General features: G+C 50.6%; 2 protein-coding genes across 2 annotated transcripts in view; both read right to left on the bottom strand.

The window, feature by feature from the left end:
• The window catches only part of MEI1 (meiotic double-stranded break formation protein 1), a 3731473-nt gene that overhangs the window by 3616580 nt on the left and 91140 nt on the right, over positions 1–23753 (bottom strand). The gene's annotated exons all lie outside the window — the stretch shown is intronic.
• On the bottom strand, positions 18755–19958 carry LOC147748652 (galectin-3-like). Its single transcript, XM_086963483.1, has one exon. The coding sequence runs from the start codon at positions 19855–19857 to the stop codon at positions 19003–19005; it is 855 nt and encodes a 284-aa protein (XP_086819609.1). The 5' UTR covers positions 19858–19958; the 3' UTR covers positions 18755–19002.

A 23753-nucleotide genomic window follows, 5' to 3' on the forward strand; every position in this document is an offset into this window, starting at 1 on the left:
CTCAACTGCCCTTGCACTTCTACATCTTCCTCTTCTGTTCCAGGTTGCACTGAGTCATCATCCCTTCTTGCAATGTTGTCTATTAATCCTCCTACTACCAACACTCCCAATACCTTCTTATTGACATCCTATTTTTCAGTCACTGCATCCTATTGTGCGATCTCATCCTGTTCCTACAGTGTACAAAGCCTCGCCCCCGCAGTGATGACCTCCTAGCCTGCAGCGACCGCCCCTTAATGTACATTCCCGCTCTAACCACATGAGGGGAACCGGGGTCAGGAGGAGGGGGGGAAGGGGAAGGGTGATACACATGGGAACGGTGGTGGGACGGGGGGGGGAAGAACCGGGAGGGGCAGGGGGGTGGAAGGGAAATAATGGGTGGGGGAGGGGGGGTGTGGTGTGCGGGTGCATTGGGGCGTGGTCCCACCGCCACAGCTTTAAAACCCACAGCATTGCATGTTAACACCTTTCGTCTATAGCAATTCAAATACATCACTTGTTTCAAATTCTACAAGTAAAGCGGACCACTCCATTGAAATATGTGTTTTTCGGAGGCCTCTACGCTCCTCCCTCTGCAGTTCCACCCCCTCTGCCCTCCCCCATCGTAGCATCTCTCCACGCCAGTCCCCAGGGTCAGGCGGTCTAGCTGATTTCCACCTCATCGTTATTGTTCTCTTAGCCAGGAGAAGGGCCAGATCCGTGAAGCGTGTGGTGGTGCTTCTCCGCTTTTCAGTGGGTCCCAGTCCCAGCACACTATACAACGGGGAAGAGTAGGGGCGTCCTGGGGCTATCCCTGTCAAAACCCTATGTATCATTCCCCAGTAGCATCCCAACCGTGGGCAGTCCCATAGCATGTGTAGGAGGCCAGCGTCCTCAACCAAGCACCGGGGACATGTATCTGCCGCGTCCGGGAACATGGCATGCAATCTGTGTGGGGTGAGGTATGCCCTATGTACAATCATTAATTGAATAACTTTAAATTTAGGGTTTCGTGACACCTTCTTGGGGAACTTCAATACCTTCTCCCATTCCTTGTCTCTGAGCGCCCTGCCGATATCTTGTTCCTAGCGTTCCCGTGTAGGTTGAAGGGAGGTCGCCCTGCCGGCCCGTATGCCGTGTGTCAGCCATCTCGTTAGATGGCTGCCTGTCCCCATCAAATATTGCATGGTGAGTAGTGTGTTAGTAGGTGTCAGGATTCCCGGCCGCTGGTAAATCACTGCCTGCTCTCTGAGTGAATCATGGGACTAAAAACTACGAATCCCATGATCCTTTGAGCGTCTCGCCGGAATGATGTTATGCGTCAGGAAATGCATATAACGAAACTATCAGGAAGACGTACTGCTGATTATTCTTGCTTGTTGGCGTAGCGTTGTTCCTGTTTTTCTCGATTCCTTGGGGGAGTGTTAGGCTCCTTTCACTCCCTACCCGTGGATTACTTGCTGGGGCTTCGGAAGCGCCTGCATCTCCGGACCCGGGAGCATTCTCTGTGTGTGTTTAACCCGTGGATTACTGGTTGGGGCTTCGGAAGCGCCTGCATCTCCGGACCCGGGAGCATTCTCCGGGTGTGTGTGTGTGTTCTACCCGTGGATTACTGGCTGGGGCTTCGGAAGCGCCCGCATCGCTGAGATCCTACAACAGGTTTTTTTTGGGATTCGTTTATGTTCTAGCTGCTGGGAAACTCTGGGAAGTTTACTCAGTAATACTGTAGAACCGACATTTGGCTTTACGGGTCTTTGGAGTTATTGAACGCTTGGATCACTGTGTCTAACTGCCGAAGACCTGATAGACGTGATAATTTGATATATTGGATATAAGCAAAATTTATGGTTTTTACTTTCTTTAGGCTGGGCTGCCTTTCGTTTTTGGTTCAGTTTTGCACGGCAGTAACTATTTCCTGAGGGAACTTGGTGTTCTAAGAGATCCAGGTGACTGCGCAATATGTTCACCAACACTCATACTGTTGATACATGATGTAATGTATTAAGGAACACTATCAGAAGATAGAATAGCAGAAGTGTAGAGAGAAGAATCAGTGCCAAAAGACTAGAGGGCGTTCTGGTCTTCCTCATTCCAAATAGAGTAGGTGTATCCTCATCCTTCTTCAAAATAGCAAGGTGGTTAATTCCTGGGAAGCCTAGTAATAGTGAGATTGTCACTTTTCTTTTACAGTAGGAACCTGGGGATGAGAAGTTGCCCATTTTCTTTACCCGATATATCCAGCATTCCTGTTTCTTTCATACAGGTGAGGAACGAGTAGCTTCTTGAAATAGTGATTAGTATAGCAAGTAACAGTGCCACTTATTTCGTGCTTTGTATATTTAAAGGTCTCCAGTTCCAGCAGCCCAGCAGTTCCCCTCCGGACCTTTTTCCCCCGCTTGATCTCCTTAACAGTCTGCGATCAATCATTGCCAGACTTGGGATGATCTAGAGGAGGGCCCGTTTACAGCATCAATACAATCCTGGGGATTAGCAAAGGAGACGTCTGACAGTAGGGGGCTCTGCGCCGTTCTGCGCCCATGACTTTGTAATGTAACGTGTCACCTGTGCATGTAGTAAAAACAGCGTTTCAGGAGCCTGATGCGTTTGTGTGAAATCCGCGTGCGTCATAATAGCGCCATCTACAAAGAAGTCTCCTATCTGTTGGACACCGGCGGCTTGCCATTGTCGGAGTCCTCGCTCTGTCAACGTGCCCGTCCCAAGGGGGAGCCCCAACAGTGGTATTGTGGGCGCGTAGGAGGTCGCCGCATTCGTGTATCTGACAGCTTTGTTCCAGCATCGAATTGCAAGGCGTAGCAGGTGTGGCGTCGAGCTTGGCATTCGAGCTTTCGGCAGTAACAGTCTGTGTATGATACCGTTATCTCTGTCGGTCATGGTCATCTCCAGTTCATATAGGTTACGGCCCGCCAGCCAGTAGGCCAGCCATTGAAGTTGGCAGGCATAGCTATATGCTGTCATGTCTGGTACTCCCATGCCTCCCCCGAGGTGGGCAGCTGCAGTTTAGCAAGGCTTATACGCCGTCTACAGGTCCCCCACACCAGTTCGATCAGTAAAGTGTTTAACTGCTTAAATGTACTCGTCAGTACCAGAAGCGGCAGGTTTGTAAAATAGTATAGCATGCGGGGTAGCACCACCATTTTTTAAATTGCCACTCTTCCTGCTACTGACAGGGGTAGAGTATTCCAAAACTGCACCTGTAGTTTGAGGTTACCAATCGCCTTGCCCAGATAACCATCCAATAGATGCTGCGCACAGCGGTATATTTGTATCCCCAAGTATTTGAATGTCATGGGTGCTATCTGGAACCTGTGCGGGCAGAAGTGTAGCGGAGTGTCTCCCGAGGCGTCATCAAAGCAATAGCCATAAGATTTAGCATCATTAATGGCAAGGCCCGATATTTCTCTGAAGGTGCTAAATATTTCGGGTATAGGGTCCAGGCAGTCTGACACGTCCCTGATATATAATATAATATTGTCCGCATAAGCCGACACCACGTGCGGTACTGAATTTCGCAGTATCCCCTTCGGTGCAGCCAATGCACGGAGTTTATGTAATAAAGGTTCCAGGGCCAGTATAAACAGCAGGGGTGACAAAGGACAGCCTTGTCTTGTGCCCCCTTGCTATCATAAACTGCTCAGATATGCATTTATTGGTGCGGACTCGTGCCGTTGGGCGGGTATATAAGAGGTTTCCCCATGCTATATACTCGGGCGGTATTCCAAATCTAGTCAGGGCCGCAAACATGTAGTCCCACCGCAGAGAATCAAATGCCTGCTTTAAGTCTAGAGAGATACATCCCTCTCTGCCACTCCTTGCTGCCTCATGGAACATAATCTGACTCAGTCTCCTAAGGTTAAGCGCCGTACTCGGACCGGGCACAAAGCAACATTGGTCTGCGTGGATGAATTGTGGGATGTATTGATTCAGTCTCACCGCTAGTATCTTACTGAGTATTTTGTAATCCGTATTCAGTAGGGACAGCGGCCTGTAATTTACTAGTTGTAGCCCATCCCTGCCAGGTTTAAGAGGGACACTACCAGTGCTTGCAGGGTCGTGGGTGGTAATGCACTACTCTTCAGTGATTCTTGGTACAGGAGGTGCAGGTGTGGTGACAGTAAATCAATAAATATCACAGAGAACTCGGCCGGCAAGCCGTCGGTTCCAGGGGTTTTGTTTCGCGGCAGCACTTTAATCGCTTGCCTAATTCTGCAGCCGTGATGGGACGCGCCAAGTCGTCGCGTTGTGCTGCCGTGAGCTATGGGATGGGTCGGTCTGTCATGAAGGACTCGAATTGCACGTCTACCATCTGCAGGTGTGGCCCATAAAGGTGCGCGTAATATTCTTTGAAGGTAGTGTTAATGCCCAATTGTATCCGCACCGCCTCCCCATTCTGATCATTGACCTCTACTATGGGGGTGCTCATAGGGGCATTACGTACCGTCCGTGCTAGTAGTGGTCCCGACCTATCAGCCTGCGTGTGTTGCCTGGACGTGTATTCCTATAATCAATCACCCTTAGCTCTTCAAGCAATTCTGCGTGTTGGACGTGTGCCTCCTGGAGTTGAGTGAGTTATTCGTTTGTGCCCGCTGCCTCATTCTCTAACATCGCTAGCCTGCCCTTTACCTCTGTAAGCTTTCGAAGCACATCCTGTCTAATACCCACTTTTGTGCCCATTGCCACTCCGCGTATGGTCACCTTGAAGGCGTCCCATTCTACTTGTCTGGAGCTAGCTGTATTCGTGTTGTCCTGAAAGAACTTAGTGATGGCGTCTGCTAGTGTAGACCTAAAAACCTGATCCTCCAGCACCTCTGGCTGTAAACGCCAAGTTGGTATCGGAGATGGGATTCTCCCCCACTGCAGCGTTAGTTCTATCGGGTTGTGGTCAGAGAGCGTATTACCCATATGTTGGACTCGATGGACCCTAGAATTGTGTTGGAGCAGAAAAAACGGTCAATCCTGGTATGTAGTTTGTGTGGTGGGGAATAGAACGTATACTCTCTGTGATGTGAGTGCTTGAGCCTCCACGCGTCCGCCATATCCCAGCTATCTGCCCAGTGCGCCAGCGCTTCTGCCTGCTTTTTGCTATCAGCTGAGTGTAATGGGGGGTGCGACCTGTCCAGAGACAAGTCCAGCACCGCATTATAATCTCCTCCAATTATCCAATCGTGATCCGACCAGTCTGACAGTGTACCGCTCAGTGTGGTAAGGAACTTTGTCTGATCGGTGTTGGGGGCGTAGACGCAGCCCAGCACCACTAAGGAGCTATCTAACAGCCCACGTACAAAGATGTAACGCCCCTCCTTATCCACCCGCTGCTCCAACAACTTAAAGGGTACAGACTTTTTTATCCATATAGCCGCCCCTCGAGAGAAGGCTGAGTAGGCAGTGGCAAAGAATTGACCCCTCCGTTTCCGCTGTAACTTAGAGCTTTCTGCCCCAATTAGATGGGTTTCTTGCAGGCAAGCTATGGTGACCCGCCTTCTGTTCGGCTGTGCCAGTATTCTATGCTGCTTGTGCACCAACCCCATTCCGCACACATTCCAGGTGCAGAGTTTATATATGTTGGGGGTTGTCATAATCAGGAGGACATATGATGTGTGTTAGACCCAGAGCAACCGGTGTGTCAGCTATTCGGAGACGCTTTTCAAGTGCATGTACTGTTCCAAACTTCCCAACTTTAAGGCCCTCACTCCAGAAACAGTGGGGACCAAACATCTATCACCCCACGTGGGTGTACCAAGGTAACTTATTGTGCCTTCGCCTAGGGGGGCAGCTCCGGTTTCACTCACCCAATAGGTACTACAGTAAGCTCCCACTACTCACCCTACTAGCTACCTATACCCTGGATCTCACGTGACCACCTCCACATGGCATAATATACAAATACATACATTACCAATTGACATCTTCATCACGGACATTCAAAATTCGTTTGCCATTTCTGCTGTAATACGCGGAAACAATTGTAAGCTAGTGTCCGATTCCGATACTGCCTGTGTGAGTCAGACTGACGGTCCGTGTCCGGTTGACCTCGGGCATCGTGTTCAGCCAAAGCCGCCGCCGTCAGGAGCGTTGCCTCTGTGTGTGACTCTTGTCTAGCCGACGCCTGGTCCAGGTGTCCATCCGTTGCTGCACGGGCTGTGCCCGCGTTGCCCTCGATGGTATCCGTTTGACGATGAGAGCGGCCTCCAGATGCTTCAGTCCGGGGGCCCGGTGATGGAACCGGCGACAGCGCCACCTCCATCCATTCCGACTCCTCCTCCGGGGTGTCGAAGAAATAAGTCTTGTGTCCATGCAAAATCTTCAGTCGCGCCGGAAAGAGGAGGACATATTTAAGGTTGCGGTCTCGCAGTGTGCGTTTCACCCCCAGGAAGGTCGACCTGGCTTTCTGGACTGCTGGGGTGAAGTCCAGGTACAGGGATATCATTTTATTTTCGTACTTCACCGGGCCGTTCTCTCTAGCTGCCTTAAGAATCGTGTCCCTGTCCTTGTAGTGAAGGAGACGCGCAATCAGGGGGCGCGGGGTTGCTCCAGGCCTCGGCGGTCTCGGAGGAACTCTGTGTGCACGCTCCACACTGTACAGCGATGTGAGGCCCATCTGCACCACCACATTCTTAAGCCAGTCCTCCACAAACTGCGTCAGGTTTGCCCCCTCACTGCGCTCCGGAATGCCCAGGATGCGGACATTGCTGCGTCGTGAACGCCCTTCCGCGTCGTCCACCCTGTCCCGTAGACCCTTGATCTGTCGCACTAGCTCCTCCAGCTGTGTGGAATGTTCCGTCTGCTGCGGGATCAGATCATCAAGGGCCAGCTTGTGTTCAGTGACTTTCTCAGCCAGCTTGTTGTGGTCCGCCTTCAGCAGGGATAAGCCCGTGGACATTGCGTCCATACCCGTTTCCAGTGCCTCCCTGGACGCCCTAATTTTCGTCAGGATTAAGTCCAACTTGGCTTCCTGTGAGGTCACCCCCGTCGGTGGAATCACTTCATTGTTAGATGAGGCTAGGGGATCCTCAGAGTCGGTGGATTGTAGTGTGGCGCCTACCACTGGGTCCTGCTGTCTGTTCCTGCGCCCCATGATCTCACCTCGCACAGCGCTCCCTCTAAGGCCGCAGGGTAGCTCTTCTTGTCGCTGACAGGGTATCCGTCTCTCCTGTCCCCAGGATGGCACAATCGTGACACTTCGTGTCCACCGGAATGATCCGGACTGGCAGCAGACACTGCACGAGCGAAATTATGTCTTACAAAGGGGGCCTCGCACCTCCTTTCAGGAGCCCCCGAGGGGCGCGTTGGCATCGTAGCTTGTCGCGGTTATTGTGCGCAGAGCATGGCGCATGCAGTTCCTCCCCGCACACTGTCGCAAGTCTCTCCGCGTGGTGCGCGGCGGCCGATAGTCCACCGCTTCCCCCGGGTCAGCGCTTTCTTCCCCGCAGCCAGCCTGATTTCTTCTATCTTCACTGTGCCTGCAGCTGCGCGTTGTGGGGTTCTAGGGGTACCCCACAGGAAACTCCGTGGACCCGAGCTCAGGGGTGCTCACTCCCATCAACTCACCGCTACCTCTGTTAGCGTCGCTCTGCGTTGCTCCGAGCCGGGTCTCGTCACTCAAGGCCTACACAATGCTGCTGAGCCTAATGCCGCCATTTTAGATCTTGCGCCACCACTGTTTCCAGGCCCCCTTCGGAGTGCGCAACTCCTCCGCCAGCCTACTCCGCGATCTTCTATTCGGCCCGCCTCCTGCTGTGGGCCGCTGCTCTTCTCTGGGAAAGGCCTTGTGGCAGATAATATCCGGTATCAACGCTCAGGAGCCCAGTCCGTCTGAAAAATACTGTCACGCACACTCCAGGCTCGCCCCGTGTCTTCATGGTGGAGTTGGAATATCCGTGGGACCAGGCGATTTCAGGATAATAGGCCTATGTGTAGGGTTGCAGACAGAGCAGACTCAGCTCACGTCCACCATGCTCGGCCGGTAGCCACGCCCCCTGTCATTTACATATGATAATGACTCATCATCATAGGTTTGTAGTAACTCTGTTACTCTAGCTGAAAATAACCCAGGACTATTCTTGAATCCCTGAGGGAGACAACAGAATTGACGCTGTGTCCCCAAAATTGAGAAAGCAGTCAAATAGCTACTTTCTGGTGCAATGTTTTGACAGAAGATAGGTTAGAAATATCTAATGTGGTTTTATATTTTTTACGTACAATGTTATTCATTAGTTCTGCACTGTGTGCATTTTGTACTGCAAAGGTTTTGTTACAAGAGTTTAAGTGTCTGTAATCCAATACTAGACGATATGCATTGTCTGGTTTGGAGACAGGAAACAAAGGATTGTTCATTGACAAGGTGCATGTTTCAATCACCCCTTGGTACTCAAGTTGATCTAATATCTCCCTGACCTGTTTTTTAGCTTCTTGCTTAACTGGGTACTGCCTTTGTGCAGTTGGTTGATTTTTTAACTGGGTTTTATAGTGAGGAGAATCCTCATCCCATCCTACATGATCTTTATATAATGTAGGATCCTGGGCAACTGCCCATTTCCTGGCATAGGTATATTTTAAATGAATTGGAATGTGGTTGGAGAAGGCTGGCATAATGATGGCTTTGCCATGTGGGCACTCCCTGACAAATTGTGGTGGCCAGTCTTGTTCAGCTAGAAGAATGTCATAACCCTTAGAAAGTCACCCCCAAAAGAGTGCTCTCACTTTTCTTGGTATGTCCTGCTCCATCCGGAGTGTTATTTCAAATAACTTATGTGGACAACTAACCCTGGTATATGCAGTTTCAACTTGAATGAATTAATTCAAGTCCACTGTCTCCAGATGATCCTTCAAGTTCTTGCCAGCTATGGTGACTTCTGCTGCGCTGTCCAACATTGTCTGAGCCCATTCCCCATTCTTGAGTTGTGTCCTCATGATCCTCAGCATGTCTGATTTTTAGACCTGCTACTTTTTTTTTGGGTGAATTGAGTTTTCTTGTTTTTCTGAACGTGTTGATCGTCTTTTGACTTCAGGCGTTCTTCCTAGTGTTCTGACCGTCCTCTTCTTTCGGATTTCTATGACAAAGTCTGAAAGGTACGAGAGGAACATGTATCAGTATCTTGATATCTATCAGGTTTTCTCAAATTATCCCTATTCCTGCGGTTATACCTCCTTTCTAAGGGCTCCTTTTGAGGAGACCTACCTCGGGATTGAGAATGCTTCTCTTTAGAAGTTTGTTTAGTGTTCTCCCGCTTCTTTTTAATAGGAGTGTTTTTAGTAAAGTCCTTTTCAGGACTTTCTGACAGTTGGGGTTGAACTGGTTTCTCTCCCAGACTGTCTCTGCCTAATTCTTCATAAGATTTTTCAATTATTCTGGCTAGCTCTTGAGGTTGCTCAGTTACATCAAATTCCCTTAACTTTTGGCGGATCGCCACGGATGCTGCTTTACCTTTAATATTAGCTAATATTATTGTTGAGACCTGTTTGAAATCTTTCAGTAATTTCATACCTAGATTTAAAGCAGGCTCTGCCCCGTATTCATTTTGAATCTGTTTCAGGACGTCTGGTATTACCGGCGTAGACGGAACACCATGTGTTTTGGTGTATATTGCAGCAAAGACTGTACCCCAAGTGTCACAGTCCTCCAGGTGTGGTGCGATCCCCATTGGTAAACAGATTGTTAGAGTTCTGTGTTTCTCATGAGGGGTAGTATTAGGAAATTCCGCCTCGATTTGAGTAATTTTTTGAGCTATCCAGAATGGAATTTGTTCCCGTTTTGCGGGTAAATTAACAACGACTGAGTGCAAAGTCTGTGATGTAATTTTATTTATATTCCCCTGGTGGGGGGGATGTTGTGGAATCAGTATTGCTGGTTGGACTGTGAAAGTCTGCATGACATATTGAACCAAATGTCTATAGATTTTGACACGCGAGACAGTAGTTGGTCTTCACAGCGTAGTCTTTATTAATTTAAGATACCGCCAATTTCAGCATTGGCTCACTACTGTTAATCTCTTGACCAACTTTATTATTGCTTTATTTATTACACCACAACACGCAAAGTAGATATCAGGGTTACACATTTTGCATTTGTATTTACATTTGTCTCTCCACATGTCCTTTGCCTCGAGTTGTGCCAGCAGGCTAGAGCCAAGATACCCTGCTCTCTTTGTGCTGGCCGCCCACCGGCCATCAGTGCCATAGGTAAATTCACCACTGCTTATGACTAGAACCAGCTTCCTGGGTAGGGCCAGAGAGTCCAGGGCCACCAGCAGGTCAGCCGCCTCTCCTGCCAGCCCGGAGCCCCCAATAGACTGCACGCCCTGTTCTGGGGATAAGCAGCCGCAGCCAAACGGAGTCCCTGTCATTTTTCTTGCCCAGGACCCCGCCTAATCAAAACACTGACCTTAGGGATGGGTTGGTGGGTAACTTCTGCCACGCTCCGATCACGTTCTTCCGATGGCGAGAGGACAAAGAGGGCGTCGTTATTTCCCCCTCGCCTTTTAAACCCCCCGCCAGCTAGGGGTTTCCGACGCACCTTGCATGACGCACTTCCGGGGGTCCTCGAGGTGCCCGCTCCCTTCACTTCCGGGTCACATGACCCGGAAGAGCTCCTACTACGTTCCACAACACGCAAAGAAGATATCAGGGTTACACATTTAGCATTTGTATTTGCATTTGTCTCTCCACAGGTCCTTTGCCTCGGGTTGTGCCAGCAGGCCACAACCAAGATACCCTGCTCTCTTTGTGCTGGCTGCCCACCGGCCAACAGAGCCGCAGGTAAATTCGCCACTGCTTATGACTAGCGCCGGCTTCCTGGATAGGGCCAGAGAGTCCAGGGCCACCAGCAGGTCAGCCCCCTCTCCGGCCAGCCCGGAGCCCCCAAAAGACCTCACGTCCTGTTCTGGGGCTAAGCAGCCGCCGCCAAACGGAATCCCTGTCATTTCTCTTGCCCAGGACACCGTCACAGGGCGAGGCACTCACTGGGGGACACCCCCTCCCCCCACTGTGCTTTCTATCTCCACCTCGAAGGCTCCTAAAATGGTATACAAGAACAACTCCATCCCTGCAATGGACAGGTGTACCCCATCTGGCGCATACAATTCTGTCCTTGACACCTGTATTAGCTTGTGCCTGACGGTACGAATGTGAGACTTTTTTAAGAATTCCGCCACTGACTGATTCAATCTTCTCACTGATTTATTAACTGCCTTGGCTGGCGCTCCATTCGCCCATACTTGACGTGGAATCACGTCTGACCATAGTATTTTTGTGCTTGATAGCAGGTTCCTAACCACTGAAAGAGCGGAGAACAGCACTTCTTTCACTCCCCTCCTTCCCTCTGGGATCATATCATTGCCACCTGAATGAATCACCAGCCCTTCTGGGACGGGCATGCCCTTGGCCCGGGTGCCCCTCAGGTCGTTTTGTACATCTGCTAACAGTTCTCTGCCTACCCCTACCGAATCATGGTCCATTTCCTTCGCACTTTGTACTCTGTCTTCCCGTGCGTATGAATGAATGGCTGCACCAGCATACCTGCGTTCTCTGATTCGGGGCACCTGGATCAAATTTAGAAATAGATAGAATCAGCGGATGCAGGGGGAGTAGTTACAGTCTGGTGATTCATGCTAATTGGGGGCGTACATATAGTTCAAAACACAATGACTTCCATCGCCCCACCCTATTAATAGTATCCGCGGGAAGGCCCAATGCTGCCGCCGTCGTGGCTGCCCTGATGGAAACGAGTGGGATGTGAAATTTGTCGACTCCACCCCCAAACATTCTAATGCACGCTTGCATATCATGGTGAACTGAAATCGCGTGAGAGGGATGCCATCAGCATGTAATAGCACTCTGCCGTCCCCTCCCCCGGTCTAATCTGCAAAAAACTGTTGGCCAGGGTTACTGGACAAAATGAGGCCCTGAAACTGATCCCAACTGAACCCATGTCCCCTTATTCACCTCCCCTCTCCCAGCAGCCCCTGTGTGGGGTTAAGACCCAGTGAAACATGAGAGACAGTAGTTGGTCTTCACAGTGTAGTCTTTATTAACTTAAGATACCGCCAATTTCAGCATTGGTTCACTACTGTTAATCTCTTGACCAACTTTATTATTGCTTTATTTATTACACCACAACACGCAAAGAAGGTATCAGGGTTACACATTTTGCATTTGTATTTACATTTATCTCTCCAAAGGTCCTTTGCCTCGGGTTGTGCCAGCAGGCCACAACCAAGATACCCTGCTCTCTTTGTGCTGGCCGCCCACCAGCCAACAGAGCTGCAGGTAAATTCACCACTGCTTATGACTAGCGCCAGCTTCCTGGGTAGGGCCAGAGAGTCCAGGGCCACCAGCAGGTCAGCCCCTTCTCCTGCCAGCCCAGAGCCCCCAATAGACTGCACGCCCTGTTCTGGGGCTAAGCAACCGCCGCCAAACGGAATCCCTGTCATTTCTCTTGCTCAGGACACCGCCACAGGGCGAGGCGCTCAGTGGCGGACGCGCCCTTCCCCCACTGTGTTTTCTAGCTCCACCTCGAGGGCTCCTAAAATGGTATACAAGAACAACTCCATCTCTGCAATGGACAGGTGTACCCCATCCGGCGCATACAATTCTGTCCTTGACACCTGTATTAGCTTGTGCTTGACGGTAGGGATGTCAGACTTTTTAAAGATTTCCGCCACTGACTGATTCAATCTTCTCACTCCATTCCCTTCGCACTATGTACTCTGTCTTCACGTGCATATGAATGAATGGCTGCCCCAGCATACCTGCGTTCTCTGATTTGGGGCACCTGGATCAAATTTAGAAATAGATAGAATAAGCGGATGCGGGGGGGGGAGTAGTAACAGTCTGGCGATTCATGCTAATTGGGGGCGTACATATCGTTCAAAACACGATGACTTCCATCGCCTCACCCTCTTAATAGTATCCGCGGGGAGGCCCAATGCTGCCGCCGTCGTGGCTGCGGAACGAGTGGGATGCTGAACGAGTGGGATGAGAAATTTGTCGACTCCACCCCCAAACATTCTAATTAATGCACGCTTGCATATCCTGGTGAACTGAAATCTTTTGAGAGGGATGCCATCAGCATGTAATAGCACTCTGCTGTCCACTCCCCCGGTCTAATCTGCAAAAAAACTGGTGGCCAGGGTTACTGGACAAAATGAGGCCCCTGCAACTGATCCCAACTGGACCCATGTCCCCTTACCCAAAGGGTCTGTTTTAGACCTCCAAACACTAACCTGCAGCACTTCCCCAGTCAAAATTACATCCTCCAGGCGTATGCCCCCTTCCTTATCTGTCTTTGAAGACGGAAGAGGCTCTGAAATTCTAAACGCCCCGAAGAAGGCCAGTGAGTATGCTAGTCTTAACAATTGTGTTTCGTAAGGTGAGAAGCAGATTCGCAGCAGTACTTCCAAGATGTTGGCAAGTCTGCTAGCATCGATGAGCCTCCTATTGTCTTTTACCCCTGGTGCCAGACGCTTCCACCCTCTCATCGCTCTTTTGACTCTTGAGTCCTTTGTGGGGTCTGCTGAACCCCCTAGTCCAGCGTAAAAGGCTACTGCAGACAGTTGTCTTCTAACCATGGGCAGTGATTTGACACTCTCTTTCTGATAGACTATGAAAACAAGGACACTTTGTGGTGACAACCTCTCTATTGCCTCCGCTCCTCCAATGATAGTCAAATATGACTGCCACGACTTCTCATACATACTTGTAGGACACCCCCGCGCCGCACGGCCACCAGCTGCTGCTTGTGCCCCCGCCTGCCGATTCAGCCTGCCTCACAGAGCCTTCCCACCCTCGGATTCGCCCTCAGGCCACGCCCCCCGCCTGCTGCTCTCTCCGCGTTGTGCTCCTCTGCCTGCCTGTTCCTGCTGTAGTGTTTGTTTTTCTGTGCCCTGATACTTTTTTCCCCGTGCTGCCCCTAGTTTCCCCCCCCATTATGCAGCCTACCCCTGCACCCGCACCCCGCTCCCCGCTGCCGATTCCCGCCACCGGGGAGTGTAGCCACGCCCCCTTCCTCCCCGCTCCCGCCTCCCAGCTGCCCCTCCCTCCCTGCACTTCGCCATAAATGGCGACCGTGCGCACGCGCAGCGGTAACGCGCAGCGGGCGCGCCGATTGTGCGCCGAAGGTGCGCCAAAGGTAAGCCCGTCTGCGCCCGTCTGCTCCTGGCCCGCGCCCAGTGCAAGTACCTCTGGCCCCCGAAGATGCCAGCCCACTCGCCGGACGTACGACGCCGCCACCCTCAACGCACTCAACACCGGCCGAATCCCGGGATGCCACCAAGCCACCCCGAGACAAACCACTGACCCTTCAGCTGTCACGCCTGCGAGTTCTCCTGCAACCGAACCTGCCCCGCACCAGCACCCGCCAAGCTGAACACCAGCAGCAACCACCTCAAGTGCATCCTACTCAACACCAGCTCCGTCCACAGACACACCATCGAACTCTGGAACCTCCTCGATACCACGGCTCCTGACGTCGCCTTCCTCACGGAAACCTGGATGAACGACTCCTCAGCGCCCGACATCGCCATCGCCATCCCAGAGGGCTACAAGATCACCCGAAGAGACCGCGGCAACCAGACTGGAGGAGGCATCGCCATCATCTACAGGGACACCATCCGCATCACGACCAACACCGACGACACCCTGAAAACCGCCGAAAACCTGCATTTCCAGATCCACACGGACCCCAAAACCACCCTCAGAGGCACCCTCATCTACCGACCCCCGGGACCACGCACACAATTCAGCGAAGACATCGCCGACTTCATCTGCCCGCACGCTCTCCCCTCCGCTGACTACATCCTCCTTGGGGACATCAACTTCCACCTGGAGAACAACAACGACCGCAACACCACCACCCTGCTTGACAACCTCGCCAACCTCGGTCTCAAGCAGCTGGTGACCACCCCCACCCACCTCGCCGGACACACACTCGACGCCGTCTTCTCATCCAGCAAGGACATCATCTTCAGCCACGTCACCGGACTCCACTGGACGGACCACAGCTGCGTCCACTTCACCTTCAGAAGATCCACGATCCACCACCACCAGCAACAGGTCGCTCGAAGAAACTGGAACAAGATCACAGCAGACCAGCTCGCCGCTTCCCTGAGCCAGCACCCTCCCGCCAGCTCAGCGAACCCTAGCCAAGCCGCCGACAACCTCACGAAGTGGATCAGCAACTGCGCAGACGACCTCGCCCCACTGAGGACCCCGCCTAGCTGACCCGGCAGCAAGAAGGCCCCATGGTTCACCGACGAACTCAAGAGATCCAAGAAGAACTGCCGAGCCCTCGAGAAAGCCTGGAGAAGGGAGCCTACACCGGACAACATGACCACCCTCAAGCTCGCCACCCGGAAGCACCATCAACTGATCCGCGCCACCAAGAAAACAGCATTCAAGGACCGACTGGACAACAACGCACACAACTGCAAGGAACTCTTCAACATCGTGAAAGAGCTCTCCAACCCCAACGCCGTAAACAACGACATCACCCCGTCGCAAGACCTCTGCAACTCCCTCGCCACCTTCTTCCACAACAAGATCGCTGACATACACAACAGATTCAGCCCACAAACAACGCTCCCCACGACCGCTCCAACGCCCCCCACCACCACCCTCTGCGCCTGGACCCAGATCAACACAGAAGACACCATCTGCACGATGAACTCTATCCACTCCGGATCTCCGACCGACCCCTGCCCCCACCACGTCTTCAACAAGGCCGACGCTGTCATCGCACCCCACCTGCGGGACATCATAAACACCTCCTTCGACACCGCCACCTTCTCGGAGAGCTGGAAGCACGCCGAACTCAGCGCTCTACTAAAGAAACCAACAGCGGACCCCACCGAACTCAAGAATTACCGCCCCATCTCGCTCCTCCCGTTCCCAGCCAAAGTCATCGAGAAGACCGTCAACAAGCAGCTGGCCGCCTTCCTCGAGATGAATGGATCCCTCGACCCCTCACAGTCTGGCTTCCGAGCCAACCACAGCACCGAGACCGCCCTCATCGCTGCCACCGATGACATCCGAGCCCTGCTTGACAACGGTGAAACAGCGGCCCTCATCCTCCTTGACCTCTCCGCGGCGTTCGACACTGTTTGCCACCGCACCCTAGTGCAGCGCCTCAGCAACATCGGAATCCAGGAGAAGGCACTGGAGTGGATCATCTCCTTCCTCGCCGGAAGGACACAGAGAGTCCGCCTACCACCGTTCAGATCAGCAGCCATGGAAGTCATCTGCGGTGTTCCTCAGGGCTCCTCGCTCAGCCCCACCCTCTTCAACGTCTACATGAGCCCCCTTGCGGCCATCGCACGCCAGCACAACCTCAACATCATCTCCTACGCCGACGACACCCAGCTGATCCTCTCCCTAACCAACAACCACGCCGCCGCCAGAACCAACCTCCACGAAGGGATGAAAGACGTAGCCGAGTGGATGACGACCAGACGCCTGAAACTGAACTCAGACAAGATGGAAGTCCTCATCCTGGGCTCCTCGCCCTCCGCCTGGGACGACTCCTGGTGGCCCCCCGCCCTGGGCACAGCACCCAAACCGACAGACCACGCACGCAACCTGGGCTTCATCCTGGACTCCTCCCTCTACATGACCAGACATGTCAACGCCGTCTCCGCATCCTGCTTCAACATCCTGCGCATGCTACGGAAGATCTTCCGGTGGATCCCCACGAGACCAGGAACACCAGGCCCTCGTCACCAGCCGACTAGACTACGGCAACGCCCTCTACGCCGGAACCACCGCCAAGCTCCAGAAGAGACTCCAACGGATCCAGAACGCCTCAGCCAGACTCATCCTCGACATCCCCCGACGCAGCCACATCTCTGGACATCTGAGAGACCTGCACTGGCTCCCCGTCAACAAAAGAATCACCTTCCGTCTCCTCACCCACGCACACAAAGCCCTACACGACCAAGGCCCGAGCTACCTCAACAACCGCCTCAACTTCTACGCTCCCAAACGTCACCTCCGATCGACCAACCAGGCTCTCGCCGCCGTCCCCCGCATCCGAAGAGCGACAACAGGAGGAAGGTCCTTCTCCTACCTGGCCGCCAAGACCTGGAACACCCTCCCTACCAACCTCCGCCTGACCCAAGACCACCTCTCCTTCAGGAAGATGCTCAAGACCTGGCTGTTCGAGCAGTAGCGGCACCCCACCCCCCCCCCCTAGCGCCTTGAGACCATCTGGGTAAGTAGTGCGCTCTATAAATGCCTTGATTGATTGATTGACTCTTGGTCGTGGGGGCCAATGACGCAGTTATCAGCTCAGGGGCTGTGGGGCACCAAGCTTCCATAGTCCCACCGGAAAATTTGTCATCTGTTTGTCTGCTTGTGGCCATTGGGCGCGAAACTCTGTCAACTTAAAATGGGACAGGGCATCAGCAACTGGGTTGCCACCCCATGTGTACAGTTCCAACTCCACGTTTGCTTGACTAGGTTGTTGCCGTATTACTGCTCCATTGAAACTTTTCAGCAAGTCTTTCCAGATGGCTAAGTCGTTTCTGACCTCAACAGAAAGCCTGGTATGATGTTGCTTGGCCCGCAAGCCAGATGTTGCCCGCACTATGCTTCTAGAGAAGGCCCTGCCCACTGGTATCACCCTGAGTGCAAAATTAAGTTGCCCCACCAGGAATCGTAGTTGGTGAAGAGTCACCTTGCGTGCTGACAAACAGGCCTCTATGGTGGCCCCAAAGGCTGATACCTCTCTTGGGGGAGTCTGCATACTACCTCCATGGTGTCAATTTCAATGCCTAAGAAAGTCAACAGTGTTGCTGGCCCCTCAGTCTTTTCTTCAGCTAAGGGTACCCCCAGTATTTTTGCCAGACGCTGGAAGCCCAGCAGGGCCTTCCTGCAAGCCTGTGAACCCTGTGGTCCTACAAACAGAAAGTCATCTAGATAGTGTACCACCTCAGCTGATGTTAAGAGTTGTTGCACTGCCCATTCCAGAAACCTGCTGAAAGTCTCAAACACAGCACATGCGATAGAGCAACCCATTGGCATGCAGAGATCAATGAATAATTCTCCTTCAAAGGAGAAACCCAGAAGGCTGGTGTCATCTGGATGGACTGGGAGGAGGCGAAAGGCAGCCTCAATATCAGATGTTGCTATTAACCAGACCCTCCAGTTTATCGCGATTTCGCGATTCACGAAAAAATTGCGAAATCGGCAAATTACCACGATGGCCGTGATAATAACCATATTGGCCGCGATATTTACAAAAAAGTGTCTCTACCGGGAGACAGCAAAACAAACAATGCCTTTTATTGGCTGTGCGACGCCCCCCCTCCCCCCCCCCCCACTTGTGTGTGTCAGCAGCTTCCCGGGACACACACACACAGTCCATTTTTGAGCTGCCAGCCGCACTGAGTACTTCGCAGGTCATTAAAAGACCTTTCACTTGTTAATGAGGCTTTGTTTTTCACTCCCCCGCCTGTTATCCTCGGCTCTGGCAGGTGACAAAAAGGGAAAGGGCCATTATATAGTGTTCTGTAAAGAGTAATATCTTCACCTCTTTTCCAATGGGCAAAAGGGTTGGGGGAGGGGTCCTGATGGATATAGGGATGTCGTTTTAGATTCTGGATGTATAAATGGAGGCTTGTTGCCTTATGTTTTAGCTTTGTAGCGCGTCTTCATTTTGCGCGCTGGCAAGAAGAACGAGTCGAGTGCCTTTATTGTGGGCGTCATTTGGTAGTAGTTTCTTCTTGTCTCAGCAGTAAACACTTTTATTTGTGCTGCTATGTACAAATTTCGAGCAGACAACCATTTATTTTACTTCAGAAATATAGAATCAATTTTCACTGAGTTACAGAAGTTGTGATAAAGAATTACAATGGAGCAGGAGCAAGTAGATGAACAATATACATTTTCTAGTATAAAAAGTTTACGATGTTACAGTTTCAAACATTCAAGAAATCACTTGTGAAAGATTAAACAAATAATCCAATATTTTATACCATGGTAGGCATAACACTCGTCAACAAATAATTCAATATTCTATACCATGGTAGGCATAACACTCGTCAAAGTGACGTCTCCATAGACTGAAAGAACTCTAATTTGATTTAGTTCTGTCACGCGGTGTTTGAACTGCAACAGATGTTCACCATTGACGGCCACTTTCAAACTATCTGCCTCACACAAAAACTGGATCTGGATTGGTTTGCCGCATTCAAATGGAAACTTGGGAGCTTGTCTTTCTTCGGATCCCCAGCGATATTTTATCAGGGAGTTACGCACAATAACTTTAAGGGATTCATCAAAGCGAACATTGAAGTGAAAAGCAATGTCGTTTTGTCTTTTAAAATCAAAGGTGAACCTGCGAGTGTTCTTATTTACTGCACCATTACAAGTAATTAAAAAACGTGGCATTGTTCCTGATGGCAGTGGCAAGTCAAATGGTATTTTCAGTGGTGCTGCAGGCCCAGACTGTGGCGTAGGCCCACCTGGAACACCTGGTTGAGGGGCACTTGGTCCAGTTGGTGCTGGTGTAGGACCAGAAAATCCCGGGAAAGACTGTCCTGCACCAGGAAATAGAGCAAATGTCATCCCGCCACCAGGCGCTCCAGGGAATTGGCATCCATCACCAGGTGCCCCTGGGTAAGGCTGCCCGGCTCCAGGTGCCCCTGGGTATGGCTGCCCGGCTCCAGGTGCCCCTGGGTATTGCTGCCCGGCTGCAGGTGCCCCTGGGTATGGCTGCCAAGCTCCAGGTGCCCCTGGGTATGCTCCAGGGGCCCCTGGGCACTGCCCCCAAGGATTTGGAGAACAGTTAGGAGGTTGCTGTGGGTTGGTCCCTTGCACAGTAGGTGCTGTTCCTCCAGGCACTGCATCGGATAGATCAAAGTCGGACATCTTCCTGCCGCTGCAGAGTTGCTTTCACCGTATCTGGAGCCGTGGGGAGGCCTGGAGGATGATCCGTGCAGCGCGAGCTCCGCAAGGAAACTTAGACGGCTCACTCATTTGGTAGTAATTTCTGAAGCCTTTGCTGAGGCTGTGTAAAAGGCAGTTGTGTCTGGTTTCAAGGTGGAGCCATAGGATTTTGATTACATTTAAAACCCACTGATTCACAGATGTCCTTCTAAAGGAGTTTGTAGATTTTGTCTCAGGCACGGGGCTTCCCTTTATTCACGGAGGACCATCATCTTGAATTCCTGTTATTAAAGAGGGCCATGTAGTCCAACTCTCTTTCAGAAGACTTTCAAAAAGAGAGGAGGCAGGGAGTGCCCATGTTTCCTCCTCACTCCAGGCCTCTATTCAACCAATTCCAGGGCATGCACTCGAATCCCAACCCATAGAAAGGATCAGCTCACAAGAGTCGGCTGCTTGACCCCACTAAAGTCGTCAGGCTTAGATCAAGCTCCCAAGTGAAAAGATGTGTCAAAACTAGTAAAAGTTTTTCAGAAAGCTGAGGACTGCGCAGGGCAGCAAAGCTACTTGGATAGCAGGCAAAAACGGAGGACAATTTGGTGTCAATCTGTCACCAGTAGGCAGTGAAATAGAAACACAGGATGGACCCGGGACAGGCATGTAGCAATAATACTACTGAAAAAGTCAGGGGGAAGCTGGAGACCTAGTAGGACTGCTGTGTCAAGAGTGAGTGTATGCTAGACAGACCCTCCAGTAATTCTGAGGCTGGCAGGTGTCAGGGGCTTGCAGTGGTTTTGGGGTCGGTGTGTGTCATTGCACGAGAAGCCAACCCCCTGGGTCCTCCCATTAGGGGCATATTTTTCTTTTATGGCTGGAAGGGGGGGGGGCCGCATTCTTTTTATCCTTTCCAGGCCGGGCCTCCTGGTTACGACCTGTGAAGCGCCTCGTTGTGGGTGTCGTGAGTTGCACGGGGGGCCCCGTCCGCAGTCTAGACTTGCAGCGGGGCTTCTAAGCCCTGGCACGGCCCTCCCTAGGAACAGGACTCATTTCCACATCATTTGTACTCTGCGCCTGCCCCTCCGATCCCAGGCAGGAGCCATGACTTCAGAGGCAGGAGAGCTTTGGGGCAGAAACCAGACATGCAGGGGGGGTCAGGTGTGGGTGAGTGCCTGTCACTCAATCCCTGCATTGCATCCGCGCTGGGGCGGCCCTGATGGAGACAGGGATGTTCTCCCCGATTCTGGGTACACGGATGGAGGAGGCCTGTTGTCATGTTTTGTCTTTATTTCACTTCTTAGGAGGGCATAGGTCCTAAAAAACAGAAGTGGGGGAGTCTAACCAAGTTAGGCAGCATAGCCCGTGATATCACATTCAGTGATATCATTAAGCGCGACATGGCACGTCGCATCACAGGAAGTGGCATCAAGACCCAAGACCTCACCGGCATTGACATCATAAAATGTGTCACAAAATTTTAGACCTCACACTTCCGTTTAGCCCAACTGGCAGATGAAGAATTGCAATACCAAGGGATAACAGCCTTAACCTGTGGGTTGCTTCCTCTATTCCATATTCCAGATTGCCTAATCAAAGTGAAATACTCTGCTAAAACAGTTTCCATTGATTTAAGGCTGAAAATGAATGCTTATGAGTAAAATAAAGTGCCGCTAAAATGCCGCTAAATTTACATATTTGTGCCGCTAAATTTGCGAATCCATGCCGCTATATCCTGGGGGGTAATGTTCGGAGTTAAAAAATTTGGAGATAGTTGTTAAAAGCAGAGGTGTGCAGCCCGTTTATATATGATGTTTTCAGAATTATGCCCCTTTTGGGTTAGCACCCAATAAAAAATTGAGCAACAAAAGTACTATGTAGAAAGAAATGTCGTTTTCCCCACATGCAAGGCGGAACATCTAAATTCACACGACAAGTTTATTTATTATGGGTCAGAGGAACGTGGCAGTTGCTGCAATGAACTTGGGACTGAGCATATGCTTTACACACCGTCATTTGTTTAAAAGTATTTGGACTTGAAAAATCGTCACGCAACCAATTTGTATTTTACTATGAGTTATTTCAAATGCATTATGGGAAGTAGAGTGTTTCAGGGAAGAATAAGGGCACAGGCGGAGGGGGAAGGGCTGCTTGATAGGAGGGGCTGAAGTGACTGTTTAAAAGACAGGAGTTCGGAAAGGGAAAGAGAGGCGTCTGTTTGGAAGCAGGTACGATAAACTTGTATGAAATTTTAAAAAATGGGAGATGTGCTTTTTTGATGAAAGACAAACAGATTATAGTTTCCGGGTGGAAGGAAGAGAGCATCGTATTTATGAGAAATAGGGGCTAAAATAAAAATAATCACGAAACTTTTTTGTTAAAAAATGAAAGGGGACTTTCAAGCAGTGGGGGTCATAGTATGGTCATTAATTACCGAGTGTCAGGAAGATATGATTGTTATTTGTTGAGAGATGAGCTGTAGTACGGTTGAGACACCAAGGGGAGGTTTTGATAACGCATGCATTTACAATTATTATTCAAAGGGTTGGTGAGATTTATAAAAGATAAACTATTTTAATCAGCTGTTTTATGTGTGCACGTAATGGCGGATGGATAATAAAAGTATGTTTAATTGTCGTTTTCAGTTTTCCCTGATGAAGGGCCCTAGAGGCCTGAAATGCATTGGATATTAAATAAACTGCTACTGATGAATATGGCTTTAGTCGTGTTCTTGATGGAAGGCTCGGATGGCCAAACATGAGCATTAGAAACCTGGAAAATGGTGGTTCCTTGCATGAGGATGAGAATGTTTACAAGCATGAAAGGATTAAATTCAAGCAAAAAGAAGGTTGCAAAACATTTGTCGAAAAAATTGTGGAGAAAGTTACATGGTGAAAGAAAATGATGCAAATGCAAACGAAAATGCTGTGCCAATGGCTAGGGGCAGAAAGTTGCACCTAAATGTGTTGTTGTTAAGTTTTACACGTGCAGTGTGGGCATGGCACGACGCCAAGGAGCACGCAACGGTTAAAATGTTCGGAGTTTAAAAATTTGGAGATAGTTGTTAAAAGCAGAGGTGTGCAGCCCGTTTATATATGAACTGTTGGAAGGGGCCCGCCACCCTCCCCAAAGCTACTTCCTTCATGATCTTTTGTCTAGTCACCTCTGGATTTTGCAGGACTGAGCGTTGGTTGCGTGGCGGGGTCGTGGAAGGGGCAGTCACGGACGGGATGCGAAAGCAAAATTTAAAACCAAGGTGTAAAAACTGAGCCTCTTGTATCTTGTCATATTTACTAAGGAGGTGTGTCAGGACATGCAACTGGATGGGAGTGGGTAAGTTTCTAGGGTGCTTGAGCGTTGTGTCCCTTGCCCTGGGGTTGGGTATGTGTAGGCTGCTCATTTGGCCTCCCCACCTTTTTGTAGCACTTCCTCTGAGTGTCCTTGCATACCACAGAAGGAACACAAATGCTTAAAGTTGCATGCAGTGCCCCTGTTGCACTTGTTCTTATTGAACTGCCAGCAAGCCTGTTTTTTATCTCCTGACCCTCTGTCCCCTCGAAAGGGCTGATTTGTCTTATTAACTGGCACACTTGAATAACAAGCATTTGCAATGCAATAGGTCACGCATTAGGAAAGTTTGAGCTATTGGTATTGTAAATGGCAAATTTTGAATTTATGTGTTGGTTTTGAAAATAGCAAAATTAATAGCTTTGTCATTTACAATGCCAATACTTTTAACTTTTGCAAATGTGACACCTATAGCATTTGTAATGCAACATGATTTGTATTTACGTGACTTAGATGTATTGGTATTACAAATAACAATGGCTTTTAATTTATTCAAATAATACTTACATAAAAGTTATTGTAATTTATAATGGCAATAG

This window comes from Lissotriton vulgaris, chromosome 1_1 (genome assembly GCF_964263255.1).
Source record: "Lissotriton vulgaris chromosome 1_1, aLisVul1.2, whole genome shotgun sequence".
NCBI classification, from domain to species: domain Eukaryota; kingdom Metazoa; phylum Chordata; class Amphibia; order Caudata; family Salamandridae; genus Lissotriton; species Lissotriton vulgaris.